Genomic DNA, 18,356 nt, shown 5'->3' with positions numbered 1-18,356 from the left:
TTATCTCCTGTTGCTCCTCTTGCCCGCCAGAAGAGGAATCGGAGGAGTCCTCCAGTGGTGAGGTAGAAATTGAACAGGAAGTACCGTCGGACCCCGAGGATCCCAGGGAGCTCCACCCCGGCGCGCTGCTCCACCGCTCGTCCCGCCTGCACAACTTGCCTCTCATGGCGGAGGCGCTGGCTCACGGCGCCGACGTTCACGCGCCCAGTGAGGAAGAGGATGGCAAAACGCCACTCATACAGGCAGTGATGGGAGTGAGAAGAACTTTTCTTTGCATGGGCAGTCTATGCTACATGGAATTATAATTGACAGTTTTCTAATCTTCTTCTCCATCAGGGCTCTCTGATAGCTTGTGAGTTCCTGCTCCAGAATGGAGCTGATGTCAACCAGAGAGACATGAGAGGCAGAGGCCCGCTGCATCACGCCACCTACCTGGGACACACCGGGTATGATATTTTATAGACCAAGATGCGCCATTTCCTTCCTGGAAGTGGGCAATACTGCTACTTGATGTGCTTGAAGGCCGCCTGTCATTTGTGTGTTGTTGTACAGCCAGGTGTGTCTGTTTCTGAAGAGAGGGGCGTCGCAGGCGGAGGTGGACGAGCAGGGCTACGACCCGCTCAGCATCGCCGTGCAGGCGGCCAACGCGGACATCGTCACCCTGTGAGTGAGCACACACATTTTTGTCCGTGGGTGGGTAACGTATGGTTCAGGGGCAACATATGGTCCTCTGCATTCGTTAATCTGGACCGCGTATTTATTTTTTTTACATGATCAATTCCAGTCATTTTTGTTGCATTAATTCATTTTGATTCAAGTTGAAAGTTGATTAGTTCTACTTTCATTTATTCATTTATTTATTTATTGGTCTAGTTTATTAAATTGTTTGTTGATTGATTCTAATGTAAATAAAATTCTAAAAATGAATCACTGGTTAAATAATTGTAATTAGGTGAAATAAGATGAATTGATGAACTATTATTATTTTATTATTAAAATAAAACATTTATATATTTTATGGAGTAATTGGTTACTTAATCAAATTCACAATATAACGAGTACTAATTAATTAGCCACCCCTGCTTCAGTTATAGTACAATCGTTTAAAAAAATACAATACATTTATAAATTTATATGAATTATTTCATTATTAAAATGAACAATTTTAAAAGTCTAGCAAAATAAACACATTTGATTTTATTCAACAATGGGTTAATTAAATGAATGTATCATAATATTGTACTATTAATTACAGCTAAATCTGATGGAAATAAAATAATTTACACCTTTATTTGTTTTTTTTAATTGAATACAGTGAAAAAAAGAAAAATGAGCATGTTTTATGATGATTAAAGTTAACTGTTTGAAATTAATTAAATCATTACTATTGATTAATTAATGTATTTATTTATTAAAGAGTTTTATTAGATATTAAGTACTCAGTGTATTATTATTCACACATTGCAGCCAGAGTTAGCCGCTTCAAACTACAAAATCGTCGATGTTTTTTAGAGCTGCTTTATAAACTACTATATTTACATATTTAAAATCATAAGGAAGTAATTACTTAATGCTCGTTTGTGTATCCCGCCTCTTGCCCAAATTCAGCTGGGATAGGCTCACTCGCGACACTGATGGGGGACAAGCCAAAAAAAAAAAAAAAAAATGAATAGATGGCTAGGACAAGAAAATGAAGCTTACACCCCTTCCTCATCTCATTTGTCAATTTTGTCCTGCCTTTCCCTTCCAGCCTGCGTTTGGCGCGGATGAATGAAGAGATGCGAGAGGCAGAAGCCCCCCTGGGACAACCAGGTCAATACCCCAGCACCAGCCCCACTGAGCAGCAGTACAGGAAGTGCATCCAAGAGTTCATCTGCCTCACCATAGAGGAGTTCTAGCATCTCTGGTCCTCCTGTAGCTGCCTCTAGAAACTCATGTCAGCTTGATCAAGGCTTATGGGCAACGCAAACCCCCTGATGGACCTTTTCTAACTCTTACTGACTAAACTGCCCCCCATTCACCTCGCATTTCCTGCTCGGATTCTACTCACCATTCCGCACTAGCCACATCACATCAAGTCAAATGTCATCTGCTTGTTGGTGTTCTGCTAACATCCTCTCACGCTGTGGTTTAACCTCTCATGGGAGGCCTGTCGCTCCTTTAACCCGGACCAAAACCATCTCTCCTCAGAATTGAGGTGTAAATAGTCTCGTTTAGAAGTACTTCAGCGTTATGACATGTGATGTGGCATGAGGCGAACAACATTCATTTAAGGACAAAACGACAGTGTCAGGGCGGGATGTAAAAGTAAAACTGTGACAAAAAGACTGCACGGCTTGAAAGGGGAGGAGAAAGCCTCGTCTGCTTTGTAGCGTGAGAGTTGAACTATATGATACGATAATACATTTCTCTAAACGAAAAAAAAAAACACTCACAAAAATGATGCACGGACCAGTTTGTTACAATTTTATTTTGGTAGTTAAGCCCCCCCCCAAAAAAAAATATGCCGTTGGGTAAACTTTTTGGATGGTCTCTTCCTGCTGCTTTCTTCGCTTCCTTTATTTGCCAATGGCGGGCCGTACATTTGCTACCTGGGCCTTCCGACGGAATTAATGCACTGCTTAATCCCACCTCTATCACATTTTCTATTGGAGAAACAATAATATATATAAAAAAGAAAATTAAAAAAAAAATGTTGATATGAGGCACGATTGGTTACGAAACTAATTTAGTTTAGGTTGTGTGTATTAAATTAATACAACACCACAAGGTCTTTATCAAACGCAAGACTGCAGCAGTAACTCGAGTCCCGGTCACATCGTAAGCAACACCGTCCATCAGAGGTTACGTAACGTTACGCAATTTAAAAAGTCAAGCTCAATTTCTGCAGGTATTTTCTGTTGTTGATGTAATATTTTAAATGGTTGCCATGGAGACACACCGCTAAAAATAAGTGACTAATGAACCTGATTGTAAGATTGTAATGAGTCTTCCCTCGCTATTCAAGGAAGTTGGGAATACAAGGCTGACAATAAATAGTAATTGCCTATATATTCCACAAGGTGGCAGCAAAGCACTTTTTTTCTATTAGTTCCTTTGCGCTAAGATTGTGCCAGAGCAAAATTCTTCGACTCGGCCTGCGCACAAAAACGGTGAATCGGTGAAATAAAAATCTGACTTTAACCGTAATTTGTTTATTACATGAGCCGAATAGCAAAAGCGATGATCTCCAGGAAGAGACAATACCAAAGGGGCGCTTGACGTAACCAAGAAAAGTCGCTGCTTCATTTTTCTGAGTGCTAAAACTGTGCACTTTTTCCCACCTTCAGTATTATAATTTTATTATGTATTCATTTGTTTTCAGCTACTATTCTTTATTTTTTTTCTGAAGTTATTGTCCGTTTCTGCCTGTCTGTCTATTTTATTTGTCTTCCCCGAGGAGCCGTGCAATGCATTTACTGATGCAGTTTATTCTCTTCTGTTAATGATTGTCCTTTGAGTCTTAAAAATATTGCTCGGAAACGAAAGCGTTTTGACGGCATCTCCATAATAGCAGTCGTAGAAGCCCTTTTCTTCACGGAATGTGGAACGGCCTTACGTTACGTTTGAATACAAGAATCAGCACTGAAAGAGATTTTCGGAGTTTATGGAAAAAGAAATGTATTTAGTTTCGTTTCATTCGTTGTTGCATTCAGTGGCAGGGAGGAGGCGATGAATCCGTGAGCGTAGTGGTTGGATGTGGCGCTTGGGGGTGTGCCTTGAAAGGATTTACACTTCCCTTGAAATTTTGCTCACTCCCTGTTCCGGAACAAAGATGACTTCATGGCTATATAACCACACCTGCATTTACTGTACTTGTAAATACTCGTCCATGTTATAATATCTGTATCGGTGAGATTATGGAGCACATTTTTTTTTTCTTCCATGTTTACACACTTTGTAGGCGCCGATGCCTCCTAGCTGACAGTTTTCCGTGCATGCTTTGTGGGCGAGTCAACGCGATTGCAGCTCCTAGCATGCTCTGATATTTTTCTACGCTTTCGATCACATTGTGCAGTGCAGTCCTGTGTAATAAGCATGTACCAACATGACCTCTCTGATGTCACCGTCAAAATCCTTTGCACAAGCAGTCATTTCAGTTTTTTTTGTGCTTTTAATTTCCTCTGCCAAAGACTTTTGAAGGGATAATGTCAGACCTTGTATTATATCTCTGTTTTTTTTTTTTTTTTGTTCAAAGTGAAACAGTTTAACCGCTTAGTCTTATCATGCTTTGTGAAGTGACAGAGTGGTAGAAACACTGTTGGTGTGCTCACACGATCAAAAACAGGACTGAGATTCGCACATGGCAATAGTTACAGACTACAAGTAGTACAAGTCTAGCAAAGTGGGGGGGTCAGGCGGGGGGCGGGGGGGTTTGCGACAGTCGCCCCTCGAGGAAGTGTTCAATGTCGTGTCCATTGTGTGTGTTGACATAGGAGTGGTTAAAAAAAAGATGGTGTAAATAGTACACTCGTGTATTTGAAGTCCATGCCTGCTTCTCGGCGTTCCATAGCAGATCGTGACGCTCTTGATTTGTTTCATGTTTGTCTTTTTATTCTCTTTCAAAAAAAAAAAAAAAAAAAACACCCAACAGTCCAACAGTTGGACGTCTTGGAAAACTGTTATTCCATGTCTTTAGGCGCACTTGAGGCCAACAACGTAAAAAAAAAACAACAACAAAAAAAACATGAATAGAATAAAATCAAGAAACTCTTCATGAACTAACCCAGCTTGTTCTTGCTTTCATTTCTGTTGTCCTCTTGCATTCTCTCAGCATTGTAGCAAGATTTATAATCACGCTAAATTGATCACGTTAAATTTTTTATTTCAGTGATTGCTCTGCATTGGGAGACGGCTGATTTTCGGGAAACTTTCCTAGAAACACTGATCTTATTCAAAGCATTAAAACAGGCTCATACAAATGAGCCGTGCCTTTTTAAATGCTGCGTTTGAAAATTAAAATTCACATTTAGTGCTCAGAATCAAGTGCTTGCAGGCGTTTTCGGCCTGCAGCACTATACCGAGAGCCTTGAATAATTCAGTGTCTTTACTTGTAAAACATTCATGTGACCTCACAAGCTTTTTTTTTTTACACCAACTACGAAATTTTTACTCACTTGCCAGTACTGTTTTAAAGCATCATTTCATATTCAAGGAAAGACGGCGTGGGACGATTGACACTAACTGACATGTCATTGCTTCTCTCACCGCAGGGGTTGCCAAGGGCAGCAGAAGGTTTAAATCCTTACCACGGGATAGAGTGAGTGAAGCATCCTGGCCCGTCGCTTTTATTCTGTAGTGTAGCGGGACACTTGGGCTCTTTCTTGCTCTCATTATGGTGTTTTTTTTTTTGAGGGGTCTTTTGGACTGTCTGGTGGAAATGGCTTGGCCGCATCACGTATTATTGATATTTGGTGTCTTTATATAACCATGCACAGGAGTCAGACGCAATGTAGTATATGTACACATTCTGATGAAATCCAATACAAGAGTTACATGAAAAAAAAAAAGTATCAATTAAAAGAAGGTGTTAATTTTACAATGATATGGGTATTTTTGCATTACAAATCTACAAATAAAATAGATGAAGTTTGGGCGATAATAATAATAATTTAAAAAAAAGTGAATTAAACTGTTGAGCCATTCTGGATTATTTATACCAAGCACATTGGGTTGTGGTGATCAAAACAACCCATGTTGAGGATTTAAAGCTACCAAGAAATGGGTTAGCAGGTCATCAGTATCGCTGTGGTTAAAAAAAAATACAAATTGTATTACCAACATTTTCTACGAACAAGCAATTATAGAGAAACTTTTTTTTACACCAGGTGCCCTTCGTAACCCAACCCACCTGGGTGGGCCATCCCCCCAAACCAGGATTTGAACCCGGATCACACATAATAGGACAAAGCTCCCACAACCCTGAATAAAAGACGTACCAAAGTGTAGCATGTCGTGTTTTAGAACTGCATTCGCGATTTAATAAAATGGGAAAAAACATTTATTAGAAACGACAAGCATATATTCTTAAATGAACACTGGCTGCGTACTTTCGAAATTAAAAAAAAAAAAGGTTGAAATCGTTACAGCTCTTGTACTGGATCATATTAGAGTGTACTGGTGTACTTCATGAAGTGGCAGGTGAGTATTTCATGTCTGGCTCCGCTACAGAAATGGCATTCATTTTATTTTGACCTTCACATACGATCAAGACTGTCTGACAGTAGCGTTAAGTAAACTATTTGCTCCACTGCTACATATAAATACTAAATAATAATGCAATGGGATTAGTCGGCATCTGATTCCGAGCAATGTAGGTAAGTGATTCCCAACCACTGCGCTGCAGCACATTATTTTTCTTTTTATTTATTTATTTTTTTATTTTTTTTTTTTTTTTTTTGGTTTGTTAACCAGGTGTGCCACAGGAAAAGAATTCGATTTCCCTTAGTTGGTCTTTCAATTAGTTGGTCTATCTAGGCCTGTGAATTACAGGGCAGAACAATTCAATGCGCGTCCACTAGATGGCAGTAGATCAATAAAAATGTTTATCGGCTTTTTGTCATTTATGCGCGAGAATAATGTTGTCCAGATTTCCCATCAAGTAAATTGGTTATTGAATTGAGACGTTATTTAAGTATGCTGGAAATATTTATGTGACATTTTTGGTTGATTGAATACCATGATTGTTTTAATTTATTTATTTTTTTCAATACGTATGTGCCTTGGCTCAATAAAGGTTGGGAAACACTCGTGATATAGCCAACGAACAGGATGCTCCCCACACTCATCCTATGAATTTTCTTTTCCTCTGACCAAACTAACTCGACTGTGGCAGAGCTGCCATATAGTTTCTCTTCAAAACAAATCACATGCTGCTGGGCTTTTTGGTGTGTCATGGAACAATCGTAATCATTTCATCCCATTCTGGCAGCCGTGTCTCAACTGTAATGATCAAAACGTCTTAACTTTCAGGTGACATCTCCCGTGGTGAAGTCTTTCGCGAGTTTTCTCTCCTCGCATCTCTCCAGCCCGAGAAGCTGAGGAGGAGAAGTCTGCAGTTCAGCCGCTGCGAGAAACCTTGAGGGAACCTTTCGGCGCCTCATCATCATCTTACAGTTTTGAAGCCAACACTTAGAATACATTTTACCTGAAGGTGGCCCAAAACTTGTCTTTTATACATTATAAGTATAGAATTGGTCGCCATAATTAATTTCAGATGTATGGCTATCAGATTTCACGGCCTCAACTCTAATAAAGCCCATCTTTAACATAGCTATTAAGTTATTATTAAGGGCCTTTATTTGAGGAAATGACAGAAGCATTGCAGCGTCTATATTGAAATGTCGGTCAAACCCTTCCATGGAGGTCAAATATTTATTTTCATAATAAATAACCATTTAATGAAACACCCCACCCTTGGACTTTAATCTATTTTTCTGGTCATGTTTGCCTTCTGAATTGCTTCACTCACATTATTGATACACAAAACGGCACGTAACTCCCGCACCCATTTGAACTGCTGCAGCAAAAATGTTGACAAATATTCATACAAGCACTGGCGAGGCATTGTTATTTCTCATTGGCTTGTTGTTGCTGTCAAATGTTGAAAGCCAAGCGAGCATTTTCACCTCTTGACTGATTTTTTTTTATATTGCTCCATTGCTCTGGATTAGGCACGCTTGTCATCAATGCGCAACTCCAGTTGAATCAAATGGGTTTGGTTGGCGATAAACTGATGTTTTGTATAATTTTGTAAATTGTACATTTTTTAATAAAGGATATCCAGTTATTATGAACGGCAAAGGCTCCGAATTGTGATGGAATTTCTTTATTTTACATTGTTCATCATTGGTTTGAGAGGCGGGGTACACCCAGGATTGGTCACCAGCTAATAACGGCAGAAAAAAATAGTCACACTCACGTTGACATTAAACAACAGTTTAGAATCTTCAATTAACTTCTACAAACAACAGGTTTTAAGGAGCATGCAGGAATATGCAAACTCGCGCAGAAAGGCAAGAGCAGTTCTAAACTGGCGGCCAGATGTTCGAACCAGTAACCACTGTTTCACAGTCCCACAACATTTGATACAATCTGCACTGCTCCCTGCTAGCTGCCTTCCTATCATTAATGTTTCGTTTCATGTAATGATTGAATCATTTCAGAGTCTCACAAAAGTGCATATTAGTTTATTTTTATGCCAATGCAAAGAGATAAACGTTGACATTAAAAGCATTAAAAAAGAAAAACATTTCTATCCCAGGCAGACATGCTGATGTGATATTGTTAGATACTGTTACACCGCCACATCAGATGGTGGCGCCCAAGAGCAACTTGAACATTTCTACCCAAGCTTCGACTGAAGGTGAAGAATAAATCCGGAAGTGAGTTTTTCTGTCCCTGCTGCTAAGCTATCGCTTCGGTGTTGGCTTCGTCCTGTCGGTTTGGGGTCTGACCGCTGAAACTACAGCCCTAATTCTTACCCAGACCCGAATCCCAATTTTTACCGGGTGTCTGGAGAGGTATGTCCAATACGACACACAATAAGTTAGGAGATTTCACGCATGTGGACGTGCGCTTTTATGTAGCGGTTGCTAGCATTAGCCACCTCAACATAGCACTGGCCTATGTTAGCCTTAAGTGGCTAATAAGTGTTTACACACCACAATCGGTCTGAGATGCATCGTCGAAATCTCTTTGTTGTGATATTGGTTTGGTCCACATGATTAAATCCGTGTTTATTAGCCCATGAAGAAGACAGGGTGTTTGCGGAGAGTTTTTGCAGCCACTTTTAAAAGACATAAGACGTCAGCGCTACGAGCCTCGCGTGACGCAACTTGAGTTTGAATAGTTCTTCTAGCTCTTTATAGCATCATTTAATTACGTTTATACAGCAGGTAGGACTGGACTCACCCGTCACAAAAATAAAACTGACACCACTAACATGCCTTTGTGCGGTGATGAGCTACTTTACAAAAAAATACATTGTAACCAAGATAGTCATTTGGTTTCTCTTCCCACTGCTCAAGTGACTGTTTTTCAAAATAGTGACTAGCAAGTTTAATTCCCACTCAGAAACACAGCATGACCAGAGTCATTTTCACATTTGTTTTCTTTGCCTTGCCATCCGGTACCTTTAATGATATTAAACTGCAATTATCCTACTTTAAAATATTAACTGCAGTCTCTGTTTGGACATCCTTTTCTTTCAACAGATGAACAACAACGGGAACAAGCGAGCTCCAACCACAGCCACTCAGCGACTTAAGCAGGATTACCTCAGGATAAAGAATGACCCCGTGCCTTACATCTGTGCTGAGCCTCTCCCCTCCAACATCCTAGAATGGTACAATCGCCATCCTTAGATCACATGTGCATTCCCAATCAGTCACATTTTATTCAAACAATTAAAGTTTTGATCAAAATGCTACAGAATCAGGTTCTGACTTTTTACATATTTTTTTTTTTTACTGGCCATCGTTTCAAACAATTAATTTATATGTAGTTTATACGTTATACGAAGAAATATAGACTATTTTTATCTGAATTTTTGTAAACGTTTTATTTTTAGTTTTGTCAGATTCAAGTAATTTCTGTGATCGCTGTTTCTTTAACAGTCACCAACACCTGTGTCGAAGAGTGATAATATTTCATCCAGTGTTTATGTATACAATGTGAATGTTTGATAGAAGCACGCCTTCTCTTGCACTTGACAAATGTGTGCCAGATTCTATTTACATTTCTTTGAGTATCAAAACGTGATCATGTTGCTGCCCTGAATAGACTTTAAGTCCATTTTGTGTCACAGTCATCTGTTTCCATTTTTTATATGTGCTCACCTTAGGGCAATGGTGAGAAAGTTTGAAAAAAAAAAATTGAGTTGACAGCGTAACAACCAGCCAGTTTTGGCATTGATTGTTTTTAAGGTTTTATTGAGGTCATGTTTAAGCAGAAAGGTCACGGTGAACTTGCTTAGTAACTTCAATTGCTTCATGTCATGACTCGCCACACGGCAATTATGTCTTAGGTCACACATGTTGAAGATACTCACACGTGTCAGAACCACAACAGGATGTTCTTCTCGTTGTCTTTCTTTGAATGTGGTAACGTGAACATTTGTCTCGTGTTTCGTGCAGGTACTATGTGGTGAGAGGTCCTGAGAAAACTCCTTATGAAGGTAAAAAAAAAAAATCCTTCTGAAGAATCTTTCAAGTTGATTCCATGTCTCATGATTCATCTAAAAATGGTTGCCATGTGTCATACCTATCGCACTGGTATTTTGGGTTTCCTGGCGCCACACGACCTTAACCTACAGGTTGATGTGCTTTGTTCAGAAAAAAAAAATATGCGTCAAGTGGTGACGAGCGAATGCTATACTCACAAATCACAAGCAGAGACGCTTTCCGTGTGCTGTTTCGCAATGTCTTCATTCTTCACGACACAGGAAGCGGTTTCCTCATAATTAGCCGTTGAAGTGGCGCTGCCGCGTCAGTGCATCATAACCTTTTCACCCCAACTGCGCTACTTGAGTGGCGTCACACCAACATGTTAATTTTTTTAAGCTTTTTGCGCAAATTTGTGTTGTTCTCATCTAGTGGCGTGTTTTAGGAACGCTCCATTTTAGAAGTGAAACGAGTCCTCGATTTAATCTGAGTACCCAAACATTAAAAGGAACATTTTTATGCACAGGTCATTTGTTAACTTTAAAGTACAATACATTGCATTTACAAGTGGGTTACCGTAATTTTAAGCGAAGTTTGTTCATGTTAAAGCGGCATAACGTGACAACAGCTTCCAATCATAAATATACTTCAAACAAGAACACACTGGAATATAAATGAAAGGCATAATATGAAGTCCAGTTACTAATACTCATAGCACATCTTTTATTTTTATTTATTTTTTTAATGCTACTTGTCAAACAAGTGTAAAAAGAAGTTAACCCCTGTGAAACTTCAGAACAACCAAACACTTATTGCCGTGTTGACGTTGGAGTTGTGTGTCACGTAGCTTCCGGTGTCTCTGTAAAATCTCTCCAAAAATTCAAAGGAAAACTTAACGCATGCACACAGTTGATCCGTGCGACGTCTCACGTGATAAGGATATTGTGAGCGATAAAAACAAACAACAAACATAAGAAGACTTTAAAGGCATATTTGACGCAAATTCTACAACAAAATGTTTACTCTAATAATCACATTTGTCCAACTTGTGTTCCCTATAGGAGGTTACTATCACGGAAAGCTCATATTTCCTCGGGAATTCCCTTTTAAACCACCAAGCATCTACATGATAACACCCAACGGCAGATTTAAATGTAATACGAGGTAAGTGGAGCCGTAGATTTTTTTTTTCTTTCTAATTCCCGCCCTCTGGACTTACCTGCTCACATTGGTGTTGTGTTGCCGTGCCGTCGCTCCACAGGCTGTGTCTGTCCATCACGGACTTCCACCCGGACACGTGGAACCCGGCGTGGTCCGTCTCCACCATCCTCACGGGTCTGCTCAGCTTTATGGTGGAGAAAGGACCCACTCTAGGCAGCATCGAGACCTCGGACCATACGGTGAGCCCTGACATACCAACTTGATGGAACATACTACCACCTTATACGATTGCGTTCTTTGTCTTTAATGCTTTTATTATGTTTATTTGGGGGACTCGAACGGATGAATGACATTTCAGTTTATTTCCAGGGGGAATATTGATTTTGTGTACTGGTGACTGAAGTTGTGAGCTTGCTCCCAGATTGAATGAAACTTGTAAGTGAAGGTCGCAGTTTAAATGTTGTGCTTTTTTTTCCCTCCCAGAAAAGACAACTCTCAGCCCAAAGCCTCGCCTTCAACCTGAAGGACAAAGTCTTCTGTGAATTGTTCCCCGATGTTGTGGAGGTGAGCCAACCAACCTAAACCTGCTGCTTTCGTAGTAAGGCATGACCATTTTGAAAATGAATCGAGTTGGACTTTGCTTTTCCCGTCCATATTATAATCGCTGTTTATTAGGTCATTATTTTTCTTCCAAGCACCTCTTTGCGTTTTTTTTTTAAACACAAGCAATAAATTAATATGTATTGCAATAAAAATGTATATCAGATTTATTATGCATCAATGTTTTGGTGTCGTAGGTTAATGTTAAAATAAGGGCAAATTAATCATGAATTAATAATGGGCTTTACACTTTGAGAATTTTCAAGCCCATCACCAATAAGCAAGTTTAAAAAAAAAAAAAAAAATCACTGATCCAATCAGAAGATATTTACTGTACTGCTCACCCACGCTATTAAATAGCGGGGCTTGGGACCAATCGCTAAAATTTGTTGGCGTAAATTGCTGTTTGTGTTCCATCGCCAGGAGATGAAGCAAAAACAGAAAGCGCAGGAAGAGCTGAACGCCCGCACTCAGCCCCTCCCCTTACCCGACGTGGTGCCCGACAGAGACCCCCAGCAGGCCCATTACGGCCTCCCCGCCCTCAACGGAGTTCCCATCCCGCTCGGCGGCGCCAACCCCGCCCAGGGCTTGCAGCAACCCAACCGCAACCATGGACTTCTAGGCGGCGCCCTTGCCAACCTGTTTGTGATCGTCGGCTTCGCCGCGTTTGCCTACACGGTCAAGTACGTGCTGAGGAGCATAGCGCAGGATTGAGAGCTGGACAAACGTCAGGTGGACGGTGGGGGACGTTGTGTCGCGGGACCACCGCGGACTCTGGAGGACTGAAAGCAGCCCACCCAGAAGGGACTGTGAGGAGGGGGGGGGGAATCACTTGTGGCTCATGGGTTGTGGAGAAGCAAAGTGTTTTCACCGCAGTGGTCACAAGTTGACAACTTTTTCTCCTCCATTGGCAAACACACTTCCCCCTAATTGGGTTTTTATTTGTTTTCCTCAGCAAAATGTTTACACTGAAAGCGAGGGAACGGCAGACGCCAACATGGCAGATCATCGTGACTTACTAAGATGCATCAGCCACCGGTTGACTACCTTCAATTACCTCAGTGTTTTGTTTTTTCAGCAGAATTGTCTTTTTCTAATTTGACTCATGATACACCTCCGGATAAAGTTTGCGTTTTCTGAAGCACAAAAGCAAAAGTCTTGATAGGAAAATGTTTGTAGCTGAGGTATGCCCCAAAACAACAACCACACAAATAGAATTGTAACTCCAGTCAACCCATGAGCCCAAATCAGTCGTGAATTCGGGACTGGTGCTGTCGGGGCTTGGTTTAGCTGACCACTTCTAGCGACGCTCTGTACACTCGTGTCCCGATTAGGAGACGCCGTGAGGAGAATCAACGTTTTGTTCTGTATTTTCTTTCGGATCAATTTTGTCGTTTTAATTTATAGACAAAGCCTTGGAGTGCGTAGTCGGGACGACACAAAGTGTCCACATGACTGCTTATCATTGTACTGTCGTGCATTGCGTTTATTAGTGAAGCTAGTGGACTTCTTTTTCTCAACAACAACACTTCCGAAATAAACGAATCATAAAAAGATCTGCTGTTGTTTGATTGTGCAGCAAAATGGCCCAGTTGTCATGCTTGACTTAATGTCTAAAAATAAACGAGCTTGCTTGGGTGGGGGTGTCAACGCTTTCCGCTCACGTGAACCACTTTATTAGGCACACCTAAATCCAATAATGACGCCTGTTTAGATTTGCCTTACCACTGAAGAGAAGCGCTGATTCTTGCTGATGTGCTTTATCAGCTCGAGGTGTGTCATCACTGTTTTGTTCTGTGGCAAGCAATAAAAATTTCTTTCCAATTGAAAGCTATTAAATGGTCTCAGCTGGCCGTGTAATTCTGCCCTTCAGCAAGTTGTAGATTCAATAGACTATAATGAGAAATCTGATTTAATTTTTTCCAATTTGACACTAATAAATATTCACATGCATGTAAATCTTGTTGGCGACTGATGGCTAATTCTCTATTAGGTAGGGATTCTGTCATTTTAAAAAGAAGTATTATATCTTATGGACTCTAGAAAGGGAACTTGCAAAATAAAGGTGACAAAGCAGCACAATATCTAATGAACAAAGGAAATATTTTGTTTTGCTGCTTTTATGCAGTTTTTTTTTTTTTTTTTTTACATTTTAGACTTTTCCTAAATTTGCAAAAATTTTATATGACCAACATGACTCTTTGGTCTTCGCTCAACACGTTCTTGGGGATAATTTTTAAACGTTATTCTTAGTGCGCACTACAAATAAAAATCCAAATTGATCAGTAACATTTCTCAAATGAGACTTCGTCATAACAGTACACGTTTTGAAGACGTGGGCATACTTCACAACAAAAAGTGACATCAGAATTACGAGCAATAATCGTGACGTAGGGGCGCATTTACGACGACGGGGAACCGTTTGATGTGGATCTGCACTTTGCATGTGACAAGACTCCTCAGTGTGAACCAGCTTTTGTACAAAGTCCAAGTTAACCCCAATCGAAATGTTTTAACCCTTACCTACTGTTCAGGGTGTGTTTTTTTTGTTTTTGTTTTTTTTTAAGCGGTGGCTTGAAACGAAACAGTCCCAATAACTGTCATCTTTTCCACCACAATTTTGCTGATCAATGCACCTGTTCAATCACTTGAGTGTCTTTGGAGAATCTCGAATCACAGAAATGATCGAATATGCTAAACACAACAGAAAGTGCCACATGGCTGTTATATTGTCTTAAAATAGGACATCACGTTCTTTAGATATAATATCCCAAAAAAGAGAGTAGTGTAAAACGTACATTGGCTTAAAGATTGATTAGACTTTTATTAAAATCAGACAGGTAATGTGAGAAATATATGTGTCCACAAATTATAATGAGGATATTCATTGGCACCGGTTATGTAAAGGAAACCGAATCATGTAAGCGATTCTTGTAGACCAGACAAAGTAGGAAGGTATTTCCCCCTTTGTGCTGAGTGAATAGATTTCTTCCGGAGGTCTGTTTACCCGCTCAGAATTCCCTGGAAGAGTGTTCAGTGTTCATGTCACGTGACACGCGGAGTCACGTCTTTAAAAGTCGCTTTGTTACGCGGCAGCAGTCAGAACGCGCCTCAACCAGCAAAGCGTTAACTTCAAATGGACAACAAGTAAGTTCCAAAGTTGGTGTTTTTTTTTAACAGTGCTAAGCGTATTAAATGCTGATTGTCATGTTTGCCAAGGGGCCCGAGAATGCCTCCTAATGAAGAGCTGGAGTGCGTGGTGTGTTTCCACGACTACTCCCGCAGTCAACGCGTCCCACGCCTACTGCACTGCGGTCACACCTTCTGCGCCGCTTGCCTGGAGAAACTGGCCAACGTGGACGGCGTGATCCGGACTATTTGCTGCCCGCTGTGCCGCTGGATCACCTGCACCCGGGCCAGCCTCACCCTGCCAGGGGCCTTGTGGGTCAACACCGAGATCTGGGATCAGATAGCGGCGAAAGAGCAGACGAAGAGGATGAGGATAAACCAAGATTCAGTGCAGGATTTGGACAAACGGCTCATCAGGCCAATGTGAGTAGAAAATGTTTTCAATTGTCACTGGGAAAGTTGTTTCAGCATTTACTCCCTTGGAATTTAGGTTAAGGTCCCGTATTTCTGGTGAAGCACTAGTATCACCTAAAAAAATACTTAGCTCTCCAAGAACCACCATCAGGAATAACACTAAAATACAGTAGCAAAGTAGGCCTAAGTGTTCATTCAAACATAAGACAGATTTCATTCTTAAGTATGAAATGCCCAAAAATGCAAAGAATGATTCAATTCTAAGGAATTGTACATAAAAGTGTGCGGCACGGTGGGTGACTGGTTAGCACGATGGCCTCACAGTGCAGAGGTGTGGGGTTCGATTCCGGCTGTGTGGGTTTTTTCCGGGTACTCCGGTTTCCTCCCACATTCCACAAAACATGCATTTTAAGTTGATTAAACACTCCAAATTGTAGCTATGAGTCTGAGTGCGGTATTTTGTTCATCTTTGAGTGAGAAGGAAACCCTGTAACGCATATTTGTTCCACTAGTGCGCCGAAAGACATTGAGCATACGAATACATCAAGGATGTGGAATAAACGCTCAAACAGCTTTTTATATGGTGCTGGTTTACGTTGGAGTTTAAAAATGACTTACAAACCTGTCTCCTTCTCTTCCTCCTCAGCTTGGATTCAAATCACATTGTTGTCAAGACCACATTCCAAAAAATGTTCAACTGCCTGGCCGTGCACGAGCAACATTTGCAGGCCTGCTGATGTGTCAGTTGTCCATCAACAACATAGTTTTATTGTTTTATATATATATACAACTTGTACATTGTACATAGTTTTTGAAGAAATGGAATAACTGTAAAAAAATATATATTTTTAACTGTAAAGCTGTTTACTTATTATTATTATTTATAAATGTTTCATATTGTATCATCATGCCTTTGTCTACCTACATTTTAGTCCATCACAAGGAAAAATCTCAGCAATGCAAGTGAATATTTCTGAACCAGTTTATGGGACTGCACTTTTCTTCATGGTACTTAAATAAAAATATTAATGTGAAATTCTCTTTCTCCACTTTATTCATGACATATAAATAAATATATATATATATATATATATACATATATATATATATGGGTTGGGGTTAGAGAGAAAGAGAAAGAGAAATAAAAAAATATATATATATAGATCGATAGATAGATATCAGCACCTTTTACCATTTTGAACACAAATAAGAAATTTCCAACTAAACGTGAACTATTCTTTTAGATCCAAATTTGAGCTGGTTCATAGGAATTTTATCAGAAATGAATCAATCATGTTTCGATCAACTAACCACAAAATCATTAAAACCATTAAATGGGAATTCGTGTTTTATTGTGGTATAATTCAAATGATTCTAATAACATTAGATGTGAGGATAGCGGCTTGAATAATGAATAGATGGCGTAATTGCAATACTCACGTGAGTCTATTATTGCGATACGTTTCTTGAGAAAGATAAAGACGTCTGGTGTGTTTGTTTTGTGACGGACTGTGCCACTGGCTAAGTTAGCGTTAAACCTTCACTGTAGTTTTATTGCACTCATCTTATCTTTGGCATGGAAAGCAACGAAAGCACAAGTTATGTGTATGTTGAAAAACAATTCTAGAGGGTAGGGTTTTGGATGATGGCGCTTCAAATGTTTTTGCCAATGTGGAGCTTGTTTTTTTTTTGCAGGTTGATACCCATGTGTTGGGTGTATTACCCTGCCTGACAAAAGGTGTTTAGATGCCCCTTGCAGTGAGGGGGATGCCCAGGGCCACCACCCAGTTGCCATTCCATCAGCCCCCGCCCCCAGACACACACACACTCTGCACACCACTGCAACTCATATTATCTCTTACAATGCGTGACTTCCACTATCTGACAATCAGGATAGTTGTCCTCAAACTTGGCGAGGAACAGGACCGAACCATTTCTACCAGTAGAGGGAGGCAAAGGGCGAGTGTCGACTGCCTCTGTTACGTTCTTAAAAAGCGACTGCATCACAGTTATTTCTCCACATTGTGTTTTTGTAAACATTTGCGGAATTTGTTTTTATAATATGGAATTTATCATTTGATACACGTACAGTATACGTAAACGTCCCTTTGAACGAAGACCGTTTGGGCGAAATGCCAGAACGTCGGCCATATTGGATGTGGCGGCTCCGTTGTAAAACACATCCCCGCAATCGTAGATTAGGTAATACGTGACGGACATTTCCCTTATTTGCTATAGCATCACAGTGACTACAAATTACATGTGATAACTTGTTTGTTTTTAACATACTGAAGCCCCAAATCAAGATGATTGCAATAACACTGCTGCTGAAGGCATACGAGTCTGAACAAAAGTACTATTCTGTAAACGACGTAATTGATATGACGTCACGGGGCTGGACGAGGAGCAAAATATCGTGAACAAATTACAAATGTTTTCTGTGATTTTAAAGCCAAACTCAGGTTAATTGTAGTGAGTCTTTGTCAGAGTTGTGTTCAAAATGAAAGTTTTTTCATCATCGTCATCATCATCAAAACAAATGCGAAATTATTTTTTTTGTAAACAATTTTTATTAACAAGCAAATTCAAACACACACACCATTGTACAGCAACACTTTTCAATTTTACCCGTACAAATCAGAAAAATCCAACAACACCCCCACGAAACAAACCCACCCCAGAACACAAAGATCTCTCTATTGCCAAAAAAAAAAAAAGAAAAAGGAAAAAATTCGACCGAACACTAACACCCGTAAATTAACCAGTATACTCAGAGACGTACATATGTGCAACACATGCAGGTGAAATTTCTAATCATATCTATATGACCACTGGAAAAACGTAGTTGTA

At 40.1% G+C, this 18,356-nt stretch overlaps 3 protein-coding genes across 5 annotated transcripts in view; all 3 read left to right on the top strand.

Annotated features, from left to right (window-relative positions):
* The window catches only part of LOC148327104 (arf-GAP with coiled-coil, ANK repeat and PH domain-containing protein 3-like), a 49,246-nt gene extending 41,416 nt beyond the window's left edge, over positions 1–7,830 (top strand). The window contains exons 21-26 of one of the 3 annotated variants that reach the window (XM_088308822.1): positions 31–254; positions 337–446; positions 553–663; positions 1,751–1,812; positions 5,253–5,299; positions 7,012–7,830. In XM_088308822.1, coding sequence (XP_088164948.1) covers positions 31–254; positions 337–446; positions 553–663; positions 1,751–1,812; positions 5,253–5,299; positions 7,012–7,080 — 623 coding nt within the window. In that variant the 3' untranslated portion in view covers positions 7,081–7,830. Of the gene's footprint in view, positions 1–30; positions 255–336; positions 447–552; positions 664–1,750; positions 1,813–5,252; positions 5,300–5,394; positions 6,991–7,011 lie in introns of those variants that run through there. The other 2 variants (XM_088308820.1, XM_088308819.1) reach the window with 2 other exon arrangements.
* A 568-nt stretch (positions 7,831–8,398) lies between these two features.
* ube2j2 (ubiquitin-conjugating enzyme E2, J2 (UBC6 homolog, yeast)) lies at positions 8,399–13,519 on the top strand. The gene is made up of 7 exons (XM_088310096.1): positions 8,399–8,561; positions 9,255–9,385; positions 10,176–10,216; positions 11,264–11,366; positions 11,464–11,602; positions 11,847–11,927; positions 12,387–13,519. The coding sequence occupies exons 2-7, from the start codon at positions 9,255–9,257 to the stop codon at positions 12,675–12,677; spliced, it is 786 nt and encodes a 261-aa protein (XP_088166222.1). The 5' UTR covers positions 8,399–8,561; the 3' UTR covers positions 12,678–13,519.
* Positions 13,520–15,001: 1,482 nt separating this feature from the next.
* LOC148327102 (RING finger protein 224-like) lies at positions 15,002–16,476 on the top strand. The gene is made up of 3 exons (XM_088309944.1): positions 15,002–15,110; positions 15,183–15,515; positions 16,153–16,476. Exons 1-3 carry the CDS (start codon positions 15,100–15,102, stop codon positions 16,241–16,243), a joined length of 435 nt encoding a protein of 144 aa, XP_088166070.1. The 5' UTR covers positions 15,002–15,099; the 3' UTR covers positions 16,244–16,476.
* Positions 16,477–18,356: the final 1,880 nt, after the last annotated feature.

This window comes from Idiotropiscis lumnitzeri, chromosome 11 (assembly GCF_059441095.1).
Source record: "Idiotropiscis lumnitzeri isolate Australia: NSW breed Sydney's pygmy pipehorse chromosome 11, RoL_Ilum_1.0, whole genome shotgun sequence".
Lineage (NCBI taxonomy): Eukaryota > Metazoa > Chordata > Actinopteri > Syngnathiformes > Syngnathidae > Idiotropiscis > Idiotropiscis lumnitzeri.
This window is presented reverse-complemented; position numbering and strand designations above follow the sequence as displayed.

What these genes read in the sequence shown, in the direction of transcription:
- LOC148327102 (XM_088309944.1), top strand. An exon ending in AAACGGCTCATCAGGCCAAT is followed by an intron (nt 15,516 to 16,152) that starts GTGAGTAGAAAA and finishes CTTCCTCCTCAG; the next exon opens with CTTGGATTCAAATCACATTG.
- ube2j2 (XM_088310096.1), top strand. Translation starts at nt 9,255, where the DNA reads ATGAACAACAACGGGAACAAGCGAGCTCCAACCACAGCCACTCAGCGA. An exon ending in TCGAGACCTCGGACCATACG is followed by an intron (nt 11,603 to 11,846) that starts GTGAGCCCTGAC and finishes TTTCCCTCCCAG; the next exon opens with AAAAGACAACTCTCAGCCCA. An exon ending in TGTTCCCCGATGTTGTGGAG is followed by an intron (nt 11,928 to 12,386) that starts GTGAGCCAACCA and finishes TTCCATCGCCAG; the next exon opens with GAGATGAAGCAAAAACAGAA.